The 24,340-nt window shown below is 66.1% G+C and overlaps 1 protein-coding gene across 1 annotated transcript in view; it reads right to left on the bottom strand.

The window, feature by feature from the left end:
* Nucleotides 1-661: 661 nt before the first annotated feature.
* PHACTR3 (phosphatase and actin regulator 3) overlaps nucleotides 662-24,340 on the bottom strand; it is a 104,678-nt gene continuing 80,999 nt past the window's right edge. Inside the window, exons 6-13 of the mRNA XM_028523640.2 lie at nucleotides 23,505-23,679; nucleotides 22,499-22,746; nucleotides 18,951-19,104; nucleotides 7,333-7,388; nucleotides 4,235-4,296; nucleotides 2,943-3,083; nucleotides 2,361-2,437; nucleotides 662-837 (exon numbers count right to left, since the gene is read on the bottom strand). Coding sequence (XP_028379441.2) covers nucleotides 822-837; nucleotides 2,361-2,437; nucleotides 2,943-3,083; nucleotides 4,235-4,296; nucleotides 7,333-7,388; nucleotides 18,951-19,104; nucleotides 22,499-22,746; nucleotides 23,505-23,679 — 929 coding nt within the window. The 3' untranslated portion in view covers nucleotides 662-821. The remainder of the gene's footprint in view (nucleotides 838-2,360; nucleotides 2,438-2,942; nucleotides 3,084-4,234; nucleotides 4,297-7,332; nucleotides 7,389-18,950; nucleotides 19,105-22,498; nucleotides 22,747-23,504; nucleotides 23,680-24,340) is intronic.

The raw sequence follows: 24,340 nt of genomic DNA, 5'->3' as shown, positions 1-24,340 counted from the left end.
GCGAGGTAGCTAGGTGGTGAGAGCACTGTCCCCATATGCCAAGGTTGTGGGTTCGATCCCCAGTCAGGGCACATGCAAAAATAAACAGATGCATAAATAAGTGGAACAAAACTTGATGCCTTTTTTCTCTCCCTCCCTCCCTCCAAAAACCAGTCAACAAAAAACCCCACAAAGAATTGGAATTTTCTTTGATGTATTTGGATTCTGATTGCTCAAAAATACTAAAATTTGGCTGGTTTCACAGAATACTGTTCAAACAAAACTCTTATCCCAACCCCAAGAAAATATAAAGTCCAGGTTAATTTCCTGCAATAAGTAGTCATTTAATTAAAGAACAAAATTAACAGGAATCAAAATGTCGCAGCTGTGTTCTTGTTAGACATTATATAAAAAAGGAAAAGTATCATACAGTGAACCATTTTGTGTAACACCAACTTAGGGAGTTCTCAACTCAATCACGATCAGAAGAAACGTCTTTTCAACGCAATGCTGCAGGACGCCACTCGACTCGTCCCTCACGGCCGAGGCCGGGGCGCGCGGAGCCCGTCCGCTGTCGCCCCGCAGAACGGAAAACGGGGCTCAAAGGCAAGCGGTTTTCGCCCCACAGTTCCTCGGGTCCCCCCCGACCCGGGGGGCCACCCCTCAGACAGCGCAGAGGGGCGTGGGTCCCGGCGTCGCCCCGATCGGCACCGCCAGCCCGCCGGCGTGTCCGCGCCTCTCACGCGTGGCGGGGAGTCGGGCGGAGCTTCAGGAAAGTTCCCTGATGAGAGTTCAGTGTTGGTATCAAAAATTAAACACAAATTCTTCTCAGAAGAAAATCTCTATGGCCTGTGGAATCTACAGATTGTTTGGGGAAAAAAAGGAACATGAAGTGTAAATCTCTAAACTGCCAAGACCCGTCACCAAAGCAGCCCGTCGCCAAGCTGCTCAGCGGTCCCACCGGGACACCCTGCTCCGGTGACAGCGTGCGCAGCGGGCGCCTCGGCATGGGGCCCCCGGCCCCCGGCCCCCGGCCCCGGGAAGGAACGGCCCTCCTCCGTTCCCCGGGCCCCACAGCTGCCTCGACAGTGCAGGCGGGCGCCCGAGTGTGCGGCCCACAGGGCGCCCGCCCTGCGGGACCCGGGGCGGCGGGCCCGAGCCCAGCCGTGGGGACGGGGATCACGCCGCGTTACCGTGTGCCCGCCGTCACAGGGCCGCGTTTGTGGCAGCGTTTCACACACGTAAGAACATCTCGTGTGACTAACAATAGTTTCGACTTTTAAAACGTACAGTAAAGCCTAAAATGTGGCAGTATAAAAATCTTATTTCCTAACGGCCAAGGGTGGGCTGGCTCCCCAAGCCCGCCCCCCGAGACAGCCAGCGCCCCGGGGCTCAGGAGAGCAGGACGCATGTGCGCTGTGAACACCTCCTGTAACGGTGTGTGCGCCGGGGAAACACGCGGTGTTTTGTCCACACACAGAGCACGCACACACCGTGCCCGGTTTCTCTAGCACCCAGGGGCGCTGAACGTGGTTTCAACGTCTCACTGCAGAGTGTCCACCTGCTAAAGCCTCGGGCGTTCTGAGCAACCGAGCACGAGCACAGGCTGGCCTGCCCGTCCCCAGACGGACGGCCGCCACGAGCGAACTCCGAAACCGTCCGGTGACCTGCTGACGGGCGTCCTTCCCTCCCGCCCCTGCAGCCTCCTCTTCCTCCCTGGACCTCCCCTCCGCCAAACAGCCCCGTGGGGTGCAACTGCGAGGCACCCGGTCTCGGTCCCACAACACGCCGGCCGACCGTATGGAGCCGATCCCTGAAGGACCACATCGGCGGCCACCTGGGGACCAGTGGAGGGGAAAGGCCCCCACTGTGCAGGGTTGGGGCGGGTCTCCTGTTTGCAGCCGGGGGCCCAGCACCTTGAGACCGAGGGGGAAAGGACCGAGGGGGAAAGGACCAAGCGGCTGCACCCTGGGCCCCCTCCGGGGGGTGGGGGTGGGGGAAGGCACAGGGGCACTTCAGGGGATGACTCCTTGGCGCAGCCACGTGGGTGGGGGGGGTTGGGGCGCAGTGGGCGCTGAAGGCGGGCGCCCAGAGCGGAGGGAGGCGGCCTCCACGCTCCACCAGCAGGAGAGCCCGCGGGCAGGGAAGCGGCGCTGGCCGAGGGGAGGCGTGAGGCCCCCCCGCCCTTGGCGCGAGCTCCAGAGAGCTGGGAGCCGCCTCTGCCTCAGCCCTAGAGCGCGCGCGGGCACGGACCGGGTGCCCCTCGGGCGTCTGCGGAGCAGACAGGGCGCCTCGGGCCCCGGGGCCCAGGGCGGAGGCGTGAACAGAGGTTCACACGGGCCGGGGAAAGGCACAGCGGCGGGGGGCGGACGGACCCTGACCTGGTCAAGTGCTTGCTGGACGCGTGCACCTCCATCTCGTTGCTTTTGTACTCGTTGAGCTCCTTCCGGATCGCCGCCTGCAATGGGAGCGGCGCACCGGTCACGGGGCAGGGAACGGTGGGTGCGGGCAGTCAGCGCCACCGCCGTGGGTGGGCCACCGCCCTGGACACTGGCTGACTTCTCGCCCCGCCCCCGCCAGAGCCCCCTTCCTGTATGCCCGTGGGGTCTGGCCCCTGCTTTCTGGCCAGCCCGGCCCAGCTGGGACTCGCCCCAAGACCGGCTTCGCCAGCGTCCCCAGCCCAGGCCCTTTGGACCAGAGGATTCCCTGTGTCTGGCAGGACGTCCCGAGCACTGTGAGGCGCTGAGTGGCACCCCCAGGCTCCACCCACTGGAGACCAGTGGCAGCTCCCCACGGGTGACACCGACAACGCCTCTGGTCTCAGGGCATGGCCACGCGTCCCTGGGGCCGAACTGCCCCCAGCTGAAAACACGACCCTGACCGGAGGGTCTTGGGAGACCGGCACCTGGTCAGGCCAGGCCTCTGCCTCACGGCAGGCGGCACTGCCGTCTGGGGACGCGCACCTTGTCTGCGGCCGACAGCCTCGTCCAGGGCTTGTCCGCCCGCCTGTCGTAGTCCTGGGCTTTCGCCACCTCCACGTAGTCACTGAAGCGTATCAGGATTTTCCTGTCTCTGAGCTCGTCCACGGTGGGCCTCTGATTGAGCTGAAAGAAGGGACGTCACCATCGGTCAGGCGCCACGTGCCAAACCGGCTCTCCGAGAGCTCTCGGCACACGGGGCGCCTTTCTGTGCAGAGATGGGACACCCCGGACCTGCACACGCACACGGGGTCCGGCAGAAGCAGAGCCCGCGGGAGTGCGGTCGCTAGGGTGATGACGTGGGTGTGGTAATGTACAGGTTTAACCTGGACGTGTCACCTGCAGTGTCACACGGTGTGCTTGAGGGTGACATTGTGATGTTACCGGGTTCCACGCTTATGCTTCTGTGAGAAACATGGAGCGTTATTTGGGCCGGACCCTGTATAATCCTAATGCAAACCCCCTCCAACGTGGGAAGGGCTTAAATTTCACACCTGAAAGCCAACCCCGCCCCTTCACACACGTCATGGGGGTTGCCCCCGCCACGTGGCCGCGTGCACGGAGCACAGGCTCAGGGACAGGATGACACATTTACTGGGACAAATTTTAGGGCAGAAGCTGCCGCTTTTCAACTCTTGTCAGGCAGGGGTTTTAAGACAGTTCGTGACAACGTTGAAAAGCTGACTCGAATGAGCTCCCACGTCTATCCCGGCTCAGGAAAGACACTGGTTCTCCTCGACCAGGACAACACTGTTTATTATCGTGGTGACGGTGACGGTGACGAGAAGGATGACGCCAGCGGAGGCACCAGGAAGGGAAACGCCGCATTCGGAGACCGTCGGGCTGTAAAAGGGGACTGAGGTGGCGGCCTGCGGCCGGAGTCGCACGTACAACCACCCCCCCCCCCCGCCCCCCGCCCCGGGGGCTGATGAAGCTGCCGCCGTCAGCGGCCTCCAGACGAGGCGAGGCTCCCCGAGAGGCCGACAGGGAGCCTCGGACACCGCATGTGCTTCCGAAGGCCGTGTGCGCGGGCCCGAAACACACAACGGAAACACCCGTCGACACCTGGCTTCCCGACGGGGGGCAAGGCCGCCCGGGGCCCTGGCGCGCCAGGCCGGTCCAGAGCTGGGGGAGGCCCTGCTCCTGGTGGCCCAGCAGGTGTGGTCCAGGAGGTCTGGCGCGCGAGGGCACCGCGCCCCAGGAGGCACGGAGTGATGTCCTGCACCCCACCACACCCGTCCCCCCTCCCCCAGGTCCCTTAACCCCCAGGGCCGCACCTTTCTCGTCAGCCTTTGCTTGATCTCCCGCCTCTCCTCCTGCTCCGTCTGGTCGTTCCTTTCTGGGGGGGGGGGGGAGGGGGGAAGAGCAGGTCAGCAGGCCGTCTTCCCTGGGGGCCGTGCACTCAGGACCCCCGAATCTCAGGTAGCTGGAGGGGCTCTCGGGGCCACCTCGGGGACGACACCTTTCCGTGCCCGTTTCCTTCCCCACGTTGCAGGCGCCTGCTCAGGACACGCGGTCTCCCCGAGCCCAGGAGCACCTGCAGAAGGGAAGTGTGCGGCCGGCCCCCACCCCTGTACCGGAGCCCCTCATCCGTGCGTGTCGGTGTGTGGGGCGGGGGGGGGGGCACAGACGGACAGGAGCCATCGTGGGGGCCGTGTGCACGGCGCACTCACACGCGTGTACGAGTGAGTGTCAGCAGAGCCGCGACTGCTTGTTTCCCTTCCCCGTTCACCAGGGAGACGCACTCCTATTCTCAGCCGGCCGGCGTGAGCCGGGGACACCCCCTCTAGACTGCAGGCGACACGTGCCCGCCTGGAGTTCATCACCTTCGGGTGTCTCCCAGGCGCACACGCCCGTGCACCCAGCTGACGCCGCGCGGCAGGAGCCAGCACCCTCGCCCGCCGCCACGGCCCGCCTCTCCTCGGAGCCGAGCCTCACCAGAAGGCCGCGCCTGTGCCCTGTGACGATTAGCATTCAGGCGGCGCCCACCCCTGCTCGGAGGAGCTAAAAATAGAGCGCAGCGTGGAGACGAGTGGAGAGCCTGCGCCGTGCCCTGGGACGCGGGATGATGGATGCCCTATTTCTGGCGCCGCGCTGCTAAAGAAAGCCGCACTCCCTGACCCAGGCGGCACGTCCTCCCGCGGAGAGGGGGCCCCCCCTCCCCGTCAGCAGCGGTGCCCCAGGAACGCCCCAGTGCCCCCGTTTCGGGAAGGGAAGCCCTGACGCCGCGCTCAGCTAGTCTCGCGCCGTCTGCCTCCACCTACAGCGGGGCGCCAGGCTCGTTTCCAGAGGGGTTCTCTTCTCGAGCTGCGCCGGGCAATGGGTCTGCGGGTCTCCGATCCCCGGCCCAGGAGACCCTGTGCCCAGGACCTGGACGGCCCCACACACATCTTCTGCCCATGGTCAGGGTCAGCGCAGCGGCCAGGGCACGGACAGCAAAGCGGGGTGACCTGGGTGTGAACTTGAGTGCCGTCCCCTTGCCAGGAGCCAAGGTAAAAAGTCCTATGACCCCGGCTGTGTCCTCGCCGCCTCCCGAGGCGAGTGGGCACGGCGGGGCAGACGTCACAACTTCGCCGTGAAGCTAAGGGAGGGACTGCAGCAGCGCCGGGCGCGGTGTCTTGTCCAGAGCGGGCCGAGGACGGAAGCACGGTGTTCAGAACCGTCCCACGCTAAGGGGCCGCGATGCCACGTGCTCACGCACCCACGAGTCCTCCGGCCGGGCCCGCAGCGTGCCTGCCTCGGGTCCCACACTCCCACCCGAAGGGGGGCGACCCCGCAGGAGCTGCTCTCAGAAGGGTGCTGAGCAGGTGGAGCCACAGAGCAGGCACGTCTGAGGCCTGCGTGGGGCCCTCGGGCCGGACAGGGAGCACAGCGTGCACGCACCACAACCCGCAGGGGGCGCTCCAGCCCCGCCCCCAGCGCTCGGAGGGGCCTGCCACGGCCACGTGCAGGACCCCTCGCCCTCCTTGCCCGCCGCATGCTGACAGGCAGTGCGGTCTGTCCCCCGCCATCCCCAGGCACCGTCCTGTCTGTGAGGCTCTGCAGTGACGTACCAAGACCAGCACACGCAGAAGCGATGGCTGGCAGGGTCCCCCAGCTGCCGCCACCGCAGGGACAAGGGCCACTATGGCCCAGAGGAGCTGCTCCCTGGACAGAGGTTCCGCTGCCTGCGGGCAGCAGACCCCTTGGAGGGAACTGCCTGACTCTGGTCCTTAACTCGCGTGTTGAACTGTGACCTTTGGGACACCTGTGACACATGCTTCGCAGATGAGTGGCTTCCCTTTTTTAAAACTCAAATACCTGGTAGCGTAGCTTGACTTGCCCACCTGCCCACGCACCGGGCACATTGCCTACGCGAGGCTTTTCTCCCCTTCCCCCACCCCACGTGGCCCAGGCACACCGCGGAGAACAGGGCCGTCACCTCTCAGTCTGAGAGAGAGAACGGAGAACTCTCAGTCTGCAGCTTGAGCATCTCCGAGGGCCTGCGCCGGAGGGAACCGCGGAGGGGACCCAGAGGCAACGGATGGGGAGAAGCCAGGCTGGGACGGGGCTCACGCCCTGGGCGGGCGGCACTGCCACCCGCTCTCAGACCCACGGGCAGCCCGGGCTCCGTGGGAACGCGCTCCCGGGCGAAGACCGAACCTGGGGGCTCCTGCAGAGCCCCCGCCACGTGAAGAGGAAAGGAGGTGAAAACACTTTAAGAATCCAGCCTGTGGGGTGACACTTTTTGCAGAAAACAGTTTGAAAACTAAAGCTTGTCGACCAGGAAGGGGAGAGTGAGCCGAGACACACTTCTGGCTTCACCCCTGCACTGCCCCGGCCCGTGCCAGATGGGCGTGCGCTCCATGCCGCGGAGGCTGCCTAACCGGACACCGGCTGGCCGGGGTGAGGCCAGGAGGGAGGGGTCCTCAACGCACCCCCGGCCTCACTGTCCTCGGAGCTGCGTGTCCCCAGGGTGGGTGTGCTCGCCCCCGCGAGGCTCCTGACCCTGACCACGCCCGGCCTGTGCCACCTGCAGCCCTGGGGACGGAGTCTCCCGGGAGACGCCAGGAGAGCCTGCCCGGAACCCGGAACCCGGCACCCGCGGACGGTGCCGACGCAGCTCCTGTAGGCTGACGGACACACAGGGCGGACCCACGACCCACACCCAGAGGGACGTCGTCAGCGGCGTTGCGAGGAGCGCCCCCTGCATTTTAAAAGGGGGTGCTTCTGGGTGCACCAACTTTCCTCTGGGGCTAGCTTTCCCAGTCGCTCAACTCCTGGGACTCCCTGGGGACACGGGCAGAGCACCGGGGACGGGGACACGCGGCCAGCTGGTGGCCACAGCCCCGCACATGTGCGCGCGGGGACGCCGGGGTGGGCGCCAGCTACTCACGCTTCAGGATGTTTCTCCTCTCCAGCTCCTCCACGGCGGGCCTCTGGCTCAGCCGTCTGCGGAAAAACACGAGGATTACATTTTGCACCATGGTGGCCGCCCGCGAATTCCACTGGTGTCTGTCTGCAGGGTCGGAGGGGGCTGGAGCGCTCCTCGAGATCTCAAGATCGCTCCCCAGCAGCGGCAGGAGGAAGGAGACCTCTGCTGGCCGCCCCTCGCCGGCAGGTCGAGTCAGACCCCCCTGCGGAGGGAGGTCCCCGCTGTCACAAGGCTGCGGGGGCGGCGGCGCGGGCAACCCCTCTCCGCGGGCGGCTCCTCATGTCCGGAGGGTCCGGAGGGTCTGGGGCCGCGAGTTTGCGCAGCGCGGAGACCCGCTCGGGAACGGCTGCGGCCCGGCGGAGGGAGGGAGGGGCGCCGGCTCGGGCTTCTTCCCCGGGAGCTGCGGACCGCGCCTGGATCAGGGACTCCCGCCAGGCTCCCGGTGGCTCTGGCTGCTCCTGCCGCGGAACCAGCCGCTGGCGCCAGCGTGACTGAGCATGCCCCGCCTCCCCGCCCGGAGCCCCCAGCCCTGCAGGGAGGGCGCCCGCGGCAACCGGGGTCTCCTGCTGTGCCCCGTGACCCGCCCAGACCCCCACGTTCCTGGGACCCGAAGACAAACTATGATTTCCTCTCAAACGGCTCCTCGCTGAGGGTGTTGGAGGGTGCATTTAAAAAAATACATAAATAAGCACAAGGCTTGTCAGGGGAAGGAGGTGTAATTAGCCAAAATTAATGCCAAGCTCCAACTGTTTCTGTAACTCCAATAAAAGTGTCCTTGGGTCACGGCCAGACACCTCCCAGTTCCGGATCTGGTCGCCACGGCAGGGAGAGGACAGGCCGCGCAGCCGCATGCCGGGGGCGGGGGGGGGGGGGGCGTGATGGGGGAAGCTGCCCCCAGAACCCTGGCTGCTCCTCTCAGCCCCGTCCCGGTGGGAAGCCCGGGGCGTCCCCACCACGTGGCCGCTCCTCCCCCTGCACTCAGACGGACAGCTCCCGTTGTCCCCGGGGGGGTTCTCTGTGTTCCCTGGCTCTGTGGGCGGCTGCGATGTCGGGGAGGACGTGAGCCTGCCCCCGGACTGCCTGTCCTCGGACTACCTGTCCCCGGACTGCCGGCGGAGCCCAGGGGCCAGCCCCCTGCCCAGACGACCCAGGCCGCGAGCACAGAGCCGGCTCACAGGCTGGAGCCCCCTCAGCCCGGCCCGCCCCCTGAATGCCGCTCACTCGCTCGTCACTCCGCGGCTGTAGGCGTGCTCGGTGTCGGCCCGTCCCGCACCCCAGGGCACAGCGGGACGCAGAGAGGCCCGCCCTGCCTTTGGAAAGGGAGTCCCCGGTGTCAGAAGGGAGACAGACAGACAGACAACGCGTCAACAAGGTCAATCCGGAGAGAGGCCAATGCCAGGGAGGAAATAAAATGGGGGGCAGGGGCGAGTGGAGGGGCAGAGACTGGGGGGGGGGGCCCAGGCAGGGAGCACCGGCCGGGACACGTCAACCCCCCCCCCCCCCCGCCCGCAGTGTCTCCCGACTGTACAGGGGCTGGGCTCCCAGCGGGGTGGGGGGAGAGCCGATCAAGGCAGGCTTCCTGGAAGCGGAGGCTTCAACCCAGTTGCAGAGAACCCATCAAGGACACCGCCTGGCGCCCACTGACCACCAGGTGGCCAGCAGGGGTGCCGGCGGGGACACAGGAGGAGGAAGACCACAAGCCTCCTCGAACCTCGGAAGCGCCCAGACCTCCTGGCAGTGCCCCGTGACTCGTGTCCCTGCTCCTCCTCGGAAGGGGCGGCGTGGCGGCTCGTCCCGAAAGCGGAGATGGAGGAGCGCACACGGCGTGTGTGCTGCACTCCCCTCCGACACGCCGACTCGGCGAGGACTGTCTCCACAAGCCCTGGGCAGGCGGCGCCCACGGCCGGAGCGCCGTCCCAGAACACCACAGGCTGCGGGTTCGATGCCCGGTCGGGGAGCCTAGGAGCGCAGCCAACCCGTTTCTGTTCCGTCGACGTTTCCCTCCGTCTCTCTAACCCCGTCCTCTCCCCCCTCTCTCAAAGCAGTGGAAAAAGTATTCAAGTGAGGATTAAAGAGAGACCAGAAAAATAAATGTCTCAAGAAAACTCAACCTGTAAGTCACCAGCCGGCCGCGGAGCGTGCTCCCAGGAAGGCCCCTCACCCGAGGCGGGGTGGGCGGGGTGGGCGGGGGGGGGGGGGGATGGGGGCCAGTCCCACCCTTCAGGCTGACAGCTCAAAGGGGCATGGCTCTGGGGGGGGGTATGGCTCTGGGGGGGGGTATGGCTCTGGGGGGGTATGGCTCTGGGGGGGCACGGCCCTCCAGTTGTTCGCAGTGGGGAGCAGAGTGGACTGGGGTCCCGCTGGACTGCCACCAACCTGCCGGGCACCCGGAGGGCGTGCAGGAGCCCAGGGCTGGCTGGAGGAGGAGGGGACCCGCAGTCCCAGGGCCCAGCACTGCCCTCCCCAGAATGTCTCCTTCCAGGAGAAAGGTCCCCGTCACCAGGGAGGGGGGAGGGGGAGGGGGAGGGGGGAGGGGGAGGGGGGAGGGGGGAGGGGCTGGCTCTCAGGGAAGCGCCGTGGTCCCGAGCCCCCTCCAGACTCCACACGTCCCCCGGGAGCACAGCCGGACCCAGGGCCTCCCTTTGCAGAGCTGCGACCTCCCGCCCTGGGTTCCCCGGCCCCTTCCTGGGACGCTTAGCGAGCACCGATGACACCCCTCACCCTGGGGACACGGCAGGGAGGAGTCAGGGGGCGCAGGCTCTGGGGGCGCAGGGTCCGGGGGTGCAGGCTCCGTTACCACACAGTCCCCGGCGCGCCTCCCTGGTGACCGTCGCAAGGAGGGAGAACCCGGCCACACGGTGATGGCCAGGTGGGGTTGCCCCCGGCAGGAGACGCTTGAGTTTAGATCTCGAGTGGGGACCACTCAGCAGTGAAGGGGGAAAAAAGCCCGTGCAAAGGTCCTGGGATCCGACAGGCCCTGCAGGAGCCACCTCCACGGTGCCGGCAGAAGTGCACGCGGGCAGGAGAGCTAGGCGGGCTGGGCGGGCTCGGGTGGACAGGCCAGGCCTGGGTCCCCCTGGCAGGCTCACTACAAACCCCCAGGTTGCAGCCCAGCAAGAGCAGAGCAGAACCGGCCACAGAGACCACGAGCAGCTCAGGGCCGTGACCCCACGGAGGAAGAAGGGCAGGCACCCCAGGCCCGTGAGGCGGCCGTGGCGGCCGACGGGTTCCAGACGGAGGCAGCCAGCAGTTCCGGCCTGAGAACACCGAGCACTCCAGACCCGCACGCTTCGGACTAGACACGTCACACCCAGTGCACCGTCTGTTCGCTCCCCGCAACTCAGCCTGCACGCTGGGCGGCGCCTTCCCGCAGGCCGGGCAGCCCCACGCCCACGGGGACGCCCGGCTGCTATTTCGGGAGCTTCCCCCTGGGAACACCATCCCGCTGCTCGCTGCTCCCGCGGCTCCGCCAGCCTTGCGTCACCAGGGACTCCCCCGGGGGCGGCCCTGCCTCGGCCACTCCCTCCAATCACTCTCCCGCCATTCACACAGGCTGCAGGCTGGGGTCCGGGTGGACAGGGCTAGCTCACAATGGGGACCAGCAGTGTCCCCCAAACCAATCCTTAGCCCCCTTTGCTCTGCTGTTGCCCCCAAGGACAGACATCAGCATGTTGAAGGCTCGCACGGGAGGCGTGCAGGGGTGCAGCCCAGCGCCAGGCCCCGGCAGCCCCGGGTGAGTGAGCGGGCCCTGGACGACGAGACACCGAGGCTCCGAGAGACACACACTCCATCTGCCCTTGGTCTCAGAGGAGGGAGCAGCGTCACCCACCCACCCACCCACCCGTGACTGGTAAAGGACACGGGCGCTGTGGGCACCACTGGGGGGCAGCTGAGCCCCCGCAGCCTGGCGAGGGCAGGCTGGTGACCCCTGGAGGGAACCCAGGGCCCCAACAGCGCCTGGGCACCGTGGCCTGCTAGAAGCACGTCCTGTGTCCACCCCCAATGTGCCACTGTCCCCATGTACGTCACGTGTCTTCTGGCTTGGCCTCCCCCACCGTGGCACACAGATGTGGCCCAGAAGCGCCTGTCCTTGCACTGAAACGTCGTCACGGGGGTTATCACTGAGGAGGGGACAGCCAGCAGTCCACAGTGACCTCGGGGTGCTCCGAGTTACCCTCCCCCACTCCCTAGCTTCCTGCCCCCTGTGCCCCGGCCCTGGACCGCCGGGAAGCTGGGCCCCCGGCAGCCCCCCGCATGGCCACGTCCGAAAAAATGGCTGCTCCTGACAGGGGGGTTTCTTCACCCATCCACTCACTCATCCCTGTCCTGTGCCTCCGGTCTGTCCATTAACGAAATCGATACGAATGCGACAGGACCAGAGACTGCCAGCCTGCAGCCAACCTCGTGCTCTGGGGGGGGACGTCAGAAAGCTGTCTGTGTTCAGGGCAGCCCCGCTGCCAGCTGGGATGGCCGCCCAGGAGCTGCAGGGAGCGGTGCGCCGAGGAACTTCTGGGGAGAGCCTTTCTGAAGTGCTGCCTCAGCTGAGGTGCATGCAGCTTTGGTGCTTGAGTGTGACGCCTGGTGCTCCTGCAGCCATGCTGGACCACGGAGGACAACTGAGCAGGGGGATCGAGGAGCCCGGGTCCTCAGTGACTGCGGACCCACCATGCCGGGCCTGTCTATGACCACCCCACGAAGCAGGGTGATCCCAGGTCCAGCCTCCGGACCCGCCGGCCCGGGCCCAGCTGCCAGCTGTGTGACTCCGTACGCCCGAGCTAAGCTCCCTGAACACCTACGTCTCAGGCTTGAGTGACCGCAGGCGGCGCGCAGCCCCTGGCGGTAAGGCGAGTCCGGTCAGTGTCCGGGAGCTACTACCACCAGCAGGCAGCGCACGCCCAGGTCACAGGGGTCAGGTCGAGTGGCTCATCCGGGTGCCCTCGGGCCACCGTGCCCGGCAGGGTGCCCTGCACACCCTTCAGACCACCTGCTCCCCCGGGGCTGGGAGCCGTGCTCGCTGCCACTGGACAGGGGCGGACGTTCTCCTGCATTTTCTCACGAAACAAGCTGTACCTCCCTGGAGAGGCTCCCAAGCAAGCGAGGAGAACAAACAGCAGCTGAGCCCGGGTGCTGACGTGAAGGGCTCGACCCGAACCCACCCGCAGGGACCACGGGCCCACCCCAGGCGCCCCCCCCTGCCCACAGGAGGACCGAAGCTTGTATTTGCACCCTCGAGGCTTAGCTTCCGTCCGATTCTCCCTGAGTCAGAAGTGCTGTTCCCTGTTGCTTAGCTCCCTCCCTCTGAAAGCAGATGTGCAGGACCCACACTGTCCACCCAGGACGCTGCTGGCCTCCCCTGCCTCCCGCCAGCATGGAGGCCTCCTCCCCACTACGTCCCCCAGGCCCGCGCACAGCCCTGCCCCACGATTTCCTTCTGCATTGTTGTAATGAACCCTGCACAGTGCCCTGAGGCTCCCGGTGCCCCTCCTGGCCCTGGGGGCTGTGTGACAATCACGGGCAGCCCCCTCACCACAGCGACAGCAGGCAGGTGGCACCAAGCTAGGCCCCGGGGCCCGGGTCTGTCTGGACAGAACACACCTGGCCTCAGCGTGCCCTGAGGCTTCTAAGCAGAGAGCCCGAGGCCTGGGCCACGGCTGGACGCCCCCGAGAGCTGGGGGAGCAGGTCAGGTGGAAAGTAGTTCTTCACGAAAGGAGAAACCACCGAACACAAATGGTCTTTGTTCCTGGGACCTCAGCGTCCAAAGAGCCGGACACGCTGCCCACGCCAGCCAAGGGGGCGGGGGCGGCCCCTGCACGTCACGCCCGGTCGCTGCTGCCCGGCCCCACCCTCAGCTGCCCAGCCTCCCCTTCTGTCCGGCAGGACTCGCACGAGGCCCCTGGCCCAGCGGAGAGGTGGCCGCCACGCCCGGGAACAGGTCTCCAGGCGCTTCCTACACATCAGAGACTGGACGGCACCGCTCTCGATGAAGACGGTGGCGGAGAAGGGAGAGGAGGAAGAGAGTAAGGACCCCGAGGATGATGACAGCGATGACACCTGGGAACCTTTGGGACAGGCCTTATGTGCAGCGCCCCCCGTCCTGGCCACCGTAACTGTGAGCACACCCACGTGACCTGGGCACCTCGCGCCTGGGGAAACAGCTCGGGGGGAGGGGCTTCTCCCGGGGGTAACGACAACCTTCCAAAACTGTGGCGACGGACACACAACTCCATGAATTGTGAAGAGCCTGGATTGTGTGCAAAAGACCTCATAGATTCTAAAAGGGCTGCCATCAAAAATACGTATTTTTATTAACTTTTTTTATAATAAGATAGAGAAATAGGTATGACACATGAAAAAATATGCTCCATATGCAAAAAACAAAGTGGAGAAAACTAAGGCAAAGGGCACACAACAAAAGGTCAAACATAGGCACATACCCCAAATGATGCAACAGTTGCCACAGGTGGCTGCACCCTGGGCTCTGAGCTTCCTGGTGGCCAAAGTGAAAAGTGAAACCCAATTAATTATGAAGTGTACACTACAGAGATGCTGACAGGCCACTATTATGCACAAGCACGGATTACTTAGAGCCTCAAGCCTCAGAGAACCGCCTTCCAGGGTCCTGCATGCGGCTGCCCAGGGCAGCACATGCGGGCAGCCGCCCTCAGGACAGCAAAGCTCTACTGCAGTGCAGAGTCCTGCACGGGAGACTGCGACGGGGTCTTGGAGTCTGTGCTTGCACAGGCGCCCTGGTGACGCAGGTGCAGGGTCAGGCTGGGAACGGGCCTGGGTCAGATGGCCAGAGGGACCAGTGACCCCCCCCCCCCGCCCCCGTCTCCTGCCGTGTGAGCACGGGAAAGCAACTGCCCGGCTCGGAACCGGTCTTCCTCGCCTGGAAAGCCGGACCGGGAGCAGCACTCGGCGGGGAGCAGCACTCAGCAGGGAGCAGCAGTCAGTGGAGACATTGTGTGACCATCAGTGACCACCGCGGTTACCAGCCAGGCTTCTCTGCCCCCCCTCCCCCGGACAATGCCTGGGGGACTCGACTGGAGTCACTCCGCACGAGCTCGGACCCCACCCAGCACAGGTCGGGAGGGGGAGGGTGGTGGCCGGCTGTCAGCGTGCCAACCCACGGCCCTGGCAGTGAACCCCGACTCTTCCCCAAGTCGTGGCTGCCTTTCTGGCCGTTGAGAAAGGTCCCTGCTTTCCAGATTCTGGGTCCACGGGGCTGAGACCCCGGCTCCTCGCCCCAGCTTTTCTCCGAGCTTCAGCTGGAAGAGAGAACGGAGTCCCCAGCCCCCGCGAGGAAGCTGCGCCAGTCCCCTTCCTGCCCTGCCCAGCAGCAGGTCGGTCGTCCCCTCGAGCTGCAGGCTCCCGCGACCCCAGCAGAGGAGTGGGGGCGGGGCAGCAGCCCACAGCCCTTTCCCCAGGGAGCTGGGCTGGCGCGGGGGCCTGCTCCAGACGCAGAACGGAACGTACGAGGGAGGGGGGCGCGGGCTCAAGCGTCCCCTCACGCCTGTGCTGACACGCTGAACGCCCGCTCCTGGAGGACACTCCTGAGCATTCATCAGCTCCTCAAGATGCCCCTGGGTCCCGGAGACGAAGACACCCCCCGGGGCATTAATGGGAGGTTTGAGCATCACACGGGGCTGGCCGCTCCTCCTGTGTCTCCAGGCAAATCACACACCAGCCGCGAGTAACCGCCACCCCGTCCTCACCAACCCTCCTATCACCACGGACCACAGGAGACCACCGCTGCCTGCCCCCCGGCCCCCCGCCCCCAGAGCTGTTCCCAAAGCAGCTCCCTCTCTCCTCGCTGAGGCCGCCACAGGGCCTCCACCCTGCACGGTGACAGCCACCCCAGGGGTGACCTGGCTGAGAGCAGCACGGCAGCAGCCCCGTCCCCGAGCACCTCCTGCGGGGAACACCCTGCCCCGTGCTTTCCCTGGGACTAACCTGGCACCTCCCAAAGGGCCCTGGGCAGGGAGGGCGGCCACCGTCACCGTTTCGCCCCCGAAGGGAGACGGGAGGACGGCAGTGTCTGCACGAACTCACACGGCTGGGGCGGGAGGCCGTCGGCCCGGGGGTGCCTGTCTATGCACCGGCACCAGCCCCCCGGGCTCCACGCTGGGGGGCACAGTCGTTTCCGGCCACCCCCTCACATGAGCACGGAGCACCTTGCACCCCAAGGCCCAGCGCGCTGGCCAGAGGTCTGAATGCACCCTGAGGAAGCTAAGTCAACTCGAGAAACGCAGAGCTGGGACCAAGACAGATGGCTGGGGGGGGGGGGGGGGGGGCGTCCCTGCCAGAGCCCTGCACCTGCGGGCTGCCGCGCGCCTCCTCCCGGCTGCGTGGCCCCGGGCAGGTTCCTGAACCCCCGTTCATACTGCGTTTCCACACAGCACGGGGGGCGCTCCGGAAATCACGAACAGAACTCCCAAGCGCCCAGCAATCCCGCTTCTGGGGTTCATTCGCAGACACCCAAAGGGTAAACCTGAAGAGACGGGCACCCCCGCTCACTGCCAGGACGTGGGGGCGGCCCGCGGCCCTCGGACAGACGCGCGCTCGGCCACAAGGAAGAAGGACCTGCCACCTGCACCGGCGTGGGCGGGCCCGGGGGCATCGTGTGGCGTGCGGTCGGTCAGAGAAAGGCGAGGGCCGCGTGCCGTCACTGACGTGTGGATCCAAGGACCAAAACGAACCACAGAAACGAACCCGCAGCCTCAGAGAACCTTCTGGCAGGTGCTGGTGGGGGCGGGAGAGAAGGTGAAGGGGTCAGAAATCCGGACTGCAGGTGGCTCAACTCCACTGGGCCCCTAGGTCCAGCACACAGGGTGTCGTGGCGGCGGGCTGGGGGCGCAGGGGGCACTGTGACCAGAAGGGCCCCAGGAGTGCCCGGCGACAGAATGTTAAGGGTCTGAAAATAAAACCAAAACATTAACTACCCTTCAGGATACGAGGGAAAGGGGTACGTTGCCATGGCAACCAGAGACTGAATTATTCAGCAAGTGACGGCAGAGGAATCTCCGGAAAGGAGGCAAAACAAAGACAAGGGACCCAATTAAACCATTTCCGTGGGGAACGCAGGCCGGGCAGGGAGGCCCCGCCGACCCGGGCCCGTCCCCCACGGTGCTCTGTGTCCGCCTCGGGCTGGGTCCCCACGCGTGAACTCAGTGCCAGGCGCCCAGGGGCTGCTGCTGCTTCCTGGCCCGAGGAGCAGAGCTGGTCCCAGTCGCTGGGGGTGACGGAGGAAACCGAGGCCCTCTGTGCCGCCTCCCGGCTCCGCCCACCGCGCCCGCGGGCTGGCCGGGGTCCCCAGGCTCCCGTGTGCCCAGCACCACCACCGCCACCTCCTCTGTCTAACCGCAGACACCGTCACAGGGGACTGACTCCTCGTTCTTGAACTCGCTGAACACCCCTTTCAGGGAGAGCCTGGCTTCCCTGTCGGACAGGAAACCACCCCCCACCGGCCCTGTGGGAGGGCGGCCGCGGCGGCGAGTCCAGGAGTGAATGTTCTTCTCACCTCCGTGGGCGGGGGCGCGCGTCTCTCACGCGGCGAAGACAGCACGAGCCACCCCCCGCCGTGACGCGGGCCCTGCACACTGTGTTCCGAGGGCCTGCGTCCGTGAGCAAAGCGTCACTGGCACGGCTCCTCACGCGTGCCATCCACGTGTCCCGCCCCACCTGGGCCGTGGCAGTGCTAGGCCAGCGGAGCCACGTGGTTACAGGAGACACACGTCCACAAAGCCACCCACGGGCACAACCCGCCCCTCCCGGCAGAAGTCTGCTGACACCTAACGTGCACGGCTGGTAGGTAACCCACGACCTCAAAAACGAAACTGTGCACGCAAGGAGAGCGTGGACGACACGGAAGCTCAAGCCTCCCACAGGCGGGGCTGGGCAACCCGCGCGGCCGGGAAAGGGCCTGGAGGCCCCACCCCCAGAGCGAGCTCCACGGCCGTCACGACGAGGGGAACTGCAGGTGAAGGACGTGAGAGGACAAGCCAAAAGCTTACAAACCCCGAAAGAGACATCCGGCCTCTCTAGAAACAAGAAACGACAGACCGGACCTCTCACAGGCACACGCGCGTCGGTGAGACCGGCCACGAGGCACGAGACAGGCGGCACCCACGACGGGCCGGGCGGCGGGAACGCCGACGGCGCCGGGACTCCGGACAGCCGCTCACCCGCGCCCGTGAGCCTGGCGGCGGCGTGCTCTGTGGCACCGTCCCCACCAGGAGGGGACCCAGGGAATGCTCCCGTAAGGACGACAGCATAAGAACGTTCATTTTACTGCTGACGTAAAAGCAGAGACTCTGGGAGAAAAAGGAACTAAGTGTCGGCAGGCGGGGCACGGGCCCCCCGGTGGCCGGGGATGCTCCCGAGACGCCCAGGGAGGGTGGCCTCCCGGAGGCCCCGCCGCCTCCTGCAGAGCGCAGGGTGCTGTCGTGCTGCAGGCTCTGCCACGCCTGGGGCGAGGGCCCCACGCATGTGAGGGCACCCAGACCTCACTGCCCATGGGGAGCTGCTGACGGACACCCCACACGTGTCACCGTTTTGGGAAGTGCCCGTCCAGACTGTTCTCTCTGGGGGCCTCGGAAAGACACCTCCTGAGGGGGGTGGGCCTTAGTCTTGGGGAGCCACTGGCCCCCAAGGCCACAGCGACCCGCCCCGCAGGTGGCCTGGCCACGCAGAGGCCACGCAGGAAGGTCCCTCGAAGACCCAGCTGTGAGCCGGGCCACCAACTGTGTGTGTCTGGTGCGGAGCGTGAGCCCGGCCACGCGCCACCCACGCCAGCCCCCCGCCCCCCCGTGACACACACAGTGTGTGAAATGCACAGTGACCACGGGAGAGTCCGCGCCCCCTTTACAGAGGAGAGGACCGCGGGCCGGGGAGCTCCAGGCCCCTCCACCCTGGTCCTCAAACACAGCCCAGAGCCTCGTCTGGCATCAGCGCTGTCCCGTCTCCACACCCCCGGCCCACCCCTCACCGCCAGGGGTCCTGTGTCGGGGACGCAGCTGCATCCCAGCCGCCCTTGGCACTGGGGCGCACACGCGGCACGCAGTCCTGTCCCACCGCACATGGGCCTCCAGCCAGGGACCCCAGGGGCCACCTCGGGCGGCCCTGGGGGCTGTAAGCAGGGGGCGCTCACTGGCGGGCCCGGCCCCTGCCCGGCGGCGATGGGCTCAGCTTAGCACATGGAGTGCCCCCACACGCGGGACTCCAGCTGTTCCCCAGCGCTCGGAGACGGGGCAGCAAGGGACGCGCAGTCTTGCAGGAAAACGACCTGGTCTTGGCAAACGGGGACGACACCCCCCCCAACAAGGCACGCCCCCACTTTGCCACAGTCCCTCCCTCCTGCGGCACCCCCCTGGGGTGGTCTGGGTCATCACGGGGGGACGTAGCGAGTGGAAACCAAGGGCGCAGCCGAGCACGAGACAGCACCCGGGAGGGACGACCCCCGTGACAAAGGGCCCACGTGTGGAGAGTGGCGAGGCTGGGAAGCCGCCATGGGTGCCACGTGGGGGGCCCGGGGACGAGGAGAGGGTGCGGGGACCCGGGCGGCCGGGCGGCCACTCACTTGGAGAGCTTCATCTCGATCTGCTGCCGGATCTCCTGCCGCTCCTCGTCCGTCCTCCTGGGGAAAATGTTCCGGTCCTCCAGCTCCTGCTTGCTGGGCCGGTTCCTCAGCCGCACGGCCAGCAGCTCCTTCTTGCACTTCCTGGGCAGCGTTCCTGGGGGGCGGAGGGGGCGGCGAAGGGACAGGCGTTAGGGAGGCACCGGCTCGTCGCCCCTCTGCTGGAGGGCCACTGCCAGCTTGTGCTGACCCCCAGGGGACGGGGACGGCGCCGTCTCCCGTGATCCACGGCCTGGGGGGTCGGCCACACTGCCCGACACCGGCTGCCCTGGGGCGGACTGAGACCACCCCATTTCCCTTCAAGAGCATCCACATCTGGACCACAACTTAGTCATTCACCCACGGCAGCCCTCCCTGCTGCCCACTGCCCTCTGCCCAGGTGGGTCTCCCATTCCTGGGACGTCCCACCTCAGTCTGTGCCCCTGTGTCCTCAGTCTGGACCATCTGGGGCGGGCCTCTCGCTGAACCACGGGGCTAACCTCAGACCGTCTCCTCAAAGGGGCCCCCACAGGGCCTCCCATCCCCACCACACCTCCTCTCAGGGCCCCGAGCCTGGTCAGCATGTCCTGGCTGCACGAGCCAGGGGCACTGGAAGCTACGGCGGCGTCCAAGAGTCAAGGGCACGTCCAGGGTCCCGGGACCTACCCCCTGTGAAGGGCCAGGCTCAACTCCCGGCGGGAAGGGACCGCCGCCGTCGAAGAGCCGTGGTACGCCCAACCACAAAACCACACTCAGTGTGGTTTGAGTGTTCCTCTTTGATCCAGCCCCCGCGCCTACTGCGTGTGTCTCGGGCTTGTCGGTACAGACTGGGACGTTTGTCCTCTCACCAGAGCTCTCCAGACAGGGCTGGGAATCCGCCCCACGGGAAAGCTGGGTGCAGAACAAGCCCTCCCCTGCTCGTCACCCGGCCTCCGTGGGCACAGCCGGACACACAGTAGGCCCACAGCAAACACGAGTCAGGTCTTTCTCCCTAGGCACCAGGAGTCACGGGCTCTCGCTGCTTTAAAGTCAGAAAAGGGAATTCCCAGACAGGCCGCTTAAAAAGAGAGCTTCTCCTGAACCTGAGCGGGGCATCCCCCCAAAGCCTGATTGGATTCACCCCCACGAGCACGCACCCCCGGGCGGGATGTTGTGCACCGGGCGGGGGGGGCACTGAGAAACCAGCTGGGCCGCCCTCCTGCCCAGACGGCGGGCAGCCAGCCAGCCTCCCGCCCGAAGGCCCCAAACAGCGTGTCGTCTGGTCTTTGACCCGAAACGCTGCTCCCAGGAGCCCGCCGCCCAGAGCGAAGGGGGCGGCACGCACAAGGCACCCAGCCTCGTCTGCGGCAGCGGGGGCTCAGACGCCCCGGGTACCCAACAGGAGGGGCCTGCTGAGTGACGGGCACCTGCACCACCCGAGTTTTGTCACCTACCTCGTAGGTAGGTGCCCTGTTCCTGGGGACAAAAGGATTGTCATGATGTTGTTGAGAAAAGCAACGTGTGGGAAAGCGCGTTCACACAAACAGAAACGCTCGTGTGTGCGGCTGGTTCCGCACGCGTGCACGGTGTCGCTCTCCGCCGGCATGGTAGCGCCAGGCGTGCACCATTTAACTTCCCAGTTTTAGTTTCTCCCGTTTTTATCCTAAACGTGGTTTTTTAAAAATAATTGTTTAAAACGTAAGGAGCTATGAGTAAAGAGACAGGAACAGGCTTAAAGTGCGCGGGGAAAGAGGTGCCGCCGTGAGATGAGTCCGGAGACAGTGGGTGCAGCCTGCGGACACCAGACACGGCAGATTTCAGAGCGAAGGGCTCGTCGGGAGCAACGCGGGGGCCCCTCCTTGTGGCGAGGGGACCACCTCAGGAGGGCAGAGTGATCCACGAGCCTGTGGCGCAGAGACTGGGGGGCTGGGGGGGAAGCGTGCCTCTGCCGTCACAGCCGGGGGTTCCAGAACCCCCACGCAACAGGCAGACGCGCAGAGCGGAGGCTCGGGGAGGCGTGACCGCCGTGCCCGAGCCGTTGGACCAGCACCCAGAGGAAGGCGCTGCCCCCAAACCGAAAGACACACACCCCTCCAAGTGCACGTGCAACATCCGCCGCGGGAAGCCGCATCCCGGGCCGCGAGGCAAGTTCTACAGGTTTACACGCACTCGAGTCAGGCTCCGTGCGGCGTCTGCCTGCAGTGGGTTAAACTGGCAGGCAACAAAATAACATGATCTCTAGAAAAACACCAAACTCTTAGGAAACTAAATGAAAAGTCCTGCAGCTCCCAGGGGTCGTTGGCAGGGGGACGTGGAGGCGCCGTGGGGGCAGCATGGAGGGCCTGGGAGGGGGGCGGGCACTTGGGCACCGAGTGTCTTCCTCGGGGGGTAGGGCCTGTCGGCGCCCTCCAGCTCCACCTTAACTGGGGGGGCGGGGGCAAAGCGAAACCGAGGAAGGAGGAAAAGCAGTCAAGATCGGAGCCAAAACCAACACAATCAAAAACAGAAAAACAATAAAGACAATTTTTGAACCCAAAAGCTGGTTCTTAGAGGGGAGCAATAAAGTTGATCACGCTCTAGGCGGACTTATCTCGAGGGAGAAGGCGGGAGCCGGACCGCCAACACCAGGCGGGGGAGGGGCTGACGTCGTCTGAGCCGGACGGGACGGTCCGGGCTCCTTCCAGAGGAAACGTGTGGCCAGCACATGCCGGCCGCCACTGAAAATGTAACTTAGTTAACAAGCTCCCCGCAGGGCCAGGTGGACGCCCTGACCGAGCCCACGGAACACAGCGAGAGAGAAGCAACACTGACTCTACACACGTTTTCCTAGAGAATGGAAACGAGGGGCCACCTGAACCCTCAGCGAGGACTTCCTGTGATGGCGAAGCCAGGAACGACGTTCAAAGAAAACTGGACTAGCAGCACCTATGAACACTGGTGCACAATTCTACACAAAACCTCAGCAAATCAAATGTGACAATTCACGGAAACGCTCCTCCACCAAGACCAACGGGGAAGCAGGTCATCTGTCATATTTAAAAAGCAATCAATGTCATTTGCCAAACTAACCAACACAAAAGGAGAAAACCCATAAGACTGCCTCAAGAGGCCGCCCTTCGACCTCCGGGGTCCTGGCCCCGACATTCGGAGCCGAGCGGCCCCCAGCCCTCCCGGGTGCATCGGTGAGACCAGCATGAAGTCCGCGGGGCGCAAGCTCTGCAGGGGCCCAGCTCAGACGCGGCTCCGAGGAGCACGCTCCCACCCACCACAGAGCCCGGCGCGCACAAGGGCAGGTCTGCGGGGCTGCTGGCTGTCCCTCAGGCCCCACCCCGCTCTCCTGTCGGTGCCGTGGCCGCCCCTCCGAGCCCCGGGCTTCCGCGGACACGCGCATTACTCCTTTCTGCCGCGTCGCCCCAGGACTGAGCTCTCCGAGTCGCCCGGTGGGCAGGGTGGCGTCCACCTCCTCAGACGCGCGCGAAGCTGACGCGCAGTCACCGCAAGAAAACGAGGCCCCGCCGGCCACGCCCGCTCACCGGAGATGACCGAGTCGTTCAGCGCCTCCTCGTCCTGGTACAGCAGCAGGTCGTCCGGCAGCTCCGCGCGCACCAGCAGGTTCTCCTTGTTCTCCTCCGACTCCGCGGCCGCCGCCCGCCTGCCCTCCGGGGCCCCGTCGCAGCTCCAGGCCTCCTCCCGCTCCCAGCCCCGCTCCACGCTGGACGCTCTCGACAGGCGGACGTCCAGCCGCTTCTTCGGGGACGCTTTGCCGTCCCGGCCCTGAAAGCTGGGTCAGAGGGGCAGGCGGCGTCACACGTGGTCCCCGCCACCCGGAAACGCCGCGGGGCCGACGGGGGCCCACCGCGGACACGCACAGACGGCCCCCAGTACCAGAGAGGCTGGCTGGCCGGCTTCCGCCTCACACACGCAGGACGAGCGGCGCCACGGGCGCTCACGCGGCTTCCAGTAGCAGGCACGCGGCGTGGAGGACGCGAGGGTCTGAGCAGCGCCCACACCTGCCACCGAGCCTGCCACGGCGGCGCAGCAGCGCCCAGGCCGGGCTTCGGGGCACCCCGAGGGCATTTTGCTCGTCCGCGCTTCCGCCACGCCCTGGGCGCGTCCTGCCGCCTGCTCGGCCCACCGGCAGCTCGCCTCTCCGTCGCACGCTCCGAGCCCTGGAAACAGGCTCCCCGGCACGCTGGCCTCTGCCCTCCGGGGCCTCTCTGGTGATGCCCCCCCCACCCCGCTCCCACACCCCACCCCTAGGGTCCTCTGGGGAAAGGCGGGGGCTTCATATGCACCTCTGCCCCCGAACCCCACCCCTAGGATCCTCTGGGAAAAGGCGGGGCCTTCACAGCCAGGTTCCCACAGGCGCCTCACAGAACGTGGCAACCAAGGCCAGAGCCCGGCGCCGACCTCAGGGGCCCGGCTCCCCGGGAGAGGGTGACTGACAATTGCAGATGCTGACTCGGTGCAGAGCGCGCAGCCGGGGGGCAGGCCCAGCGGGGAACCGGGTTTCCGGGGCCTGGGGCAGGGCCGAGCTACCTGTCCTGGCGGTGCTTGGTGGCCAGCGCCCGGTGCAGCTCCTCGATGACGCGGCTGGGGGGCAGCGGCCGGTGCACGGTGGAGGGATGCGGAGACCCCGTGGGCGTGGACAGCTGTCCTCGGACGGGAGGGTCCGTGTTCTTCCCACTGCCATCTTGGAAGAGCATGGCCTGGCCTGGGGCGAGAGGACCGCCGAGAACGTGAGCGGACGGGGCCGGGGCTGCGGAGACATGGGTGAGGAGCCGCCGGGACACCGGCCCCCAGAGGTCCCCCCGGGGCCCGGGTGCCACTGTCCCCTGTAGACACATCGGACAAATGCCGCACGGCTGAGCCCTTCACCTGCCCAGGGGACCCCCTGTCACTCCTCAGGAGGGGGCACTGATGCTCAGGAGCCGCGTCCAGGTCGTGCCCCCCCAGAGAAGGGACTGGACCCTGGCACCCCAGCGCTGACCCACGGGTACTGGGCAAGCCAAAGGACTCCCTGTTGGGAGCTGGCCGTCACCCAGTGGGCAGGGGCAGGGGCAGGGCCGGGGGAAGCTCGCCCTGAGGGTTAAGTCTTGAGTCCCCAGGGTCCGGGCGGGGGAAGCGCAGGGGTCAAGGAGCAGCAGTCCATGCCCAAGTACAAGGGCAAACACAGGGGAGCCTGCCCCCCCTCATGGGGCTGTTGTGAGGCATGTCTGCTGGGTACGATGACCTCTGCCCTCACGGCACCTGGCGAGTCCCTGCCCCTCCCTCAGGGACTGTTTCCTGACGAAACACCACAGTCTCACGCTCTTTGCCAGATAAGCCAAAAGTGTGGATTAAAGATAAAAATTTTCCTGTTGTTGTACACGTTA

The sequence above is a fragment of the Phyllostomus discolor genome, chromosome 9 (genome assembly GCF_004126475.2).
Source record: "Phyllostomus discolor isolate MPI-MPIP mPhyDis1 chromosome 9, mPhyDis1.pri.v3, whole genome shotgun sequence".
Lineage (NCBI taxonomy): Eukaryota > Metazoa > Chordata > Mammalia > Chiroptera > Phyllostomidae > Phyllostomus > Phyllostomus discolor.
The sequence above is the reverse complement of the archived record's forward strand: the minus strand, read 5'-3'. Positions and strand labels throughout refer to the sequence as shown.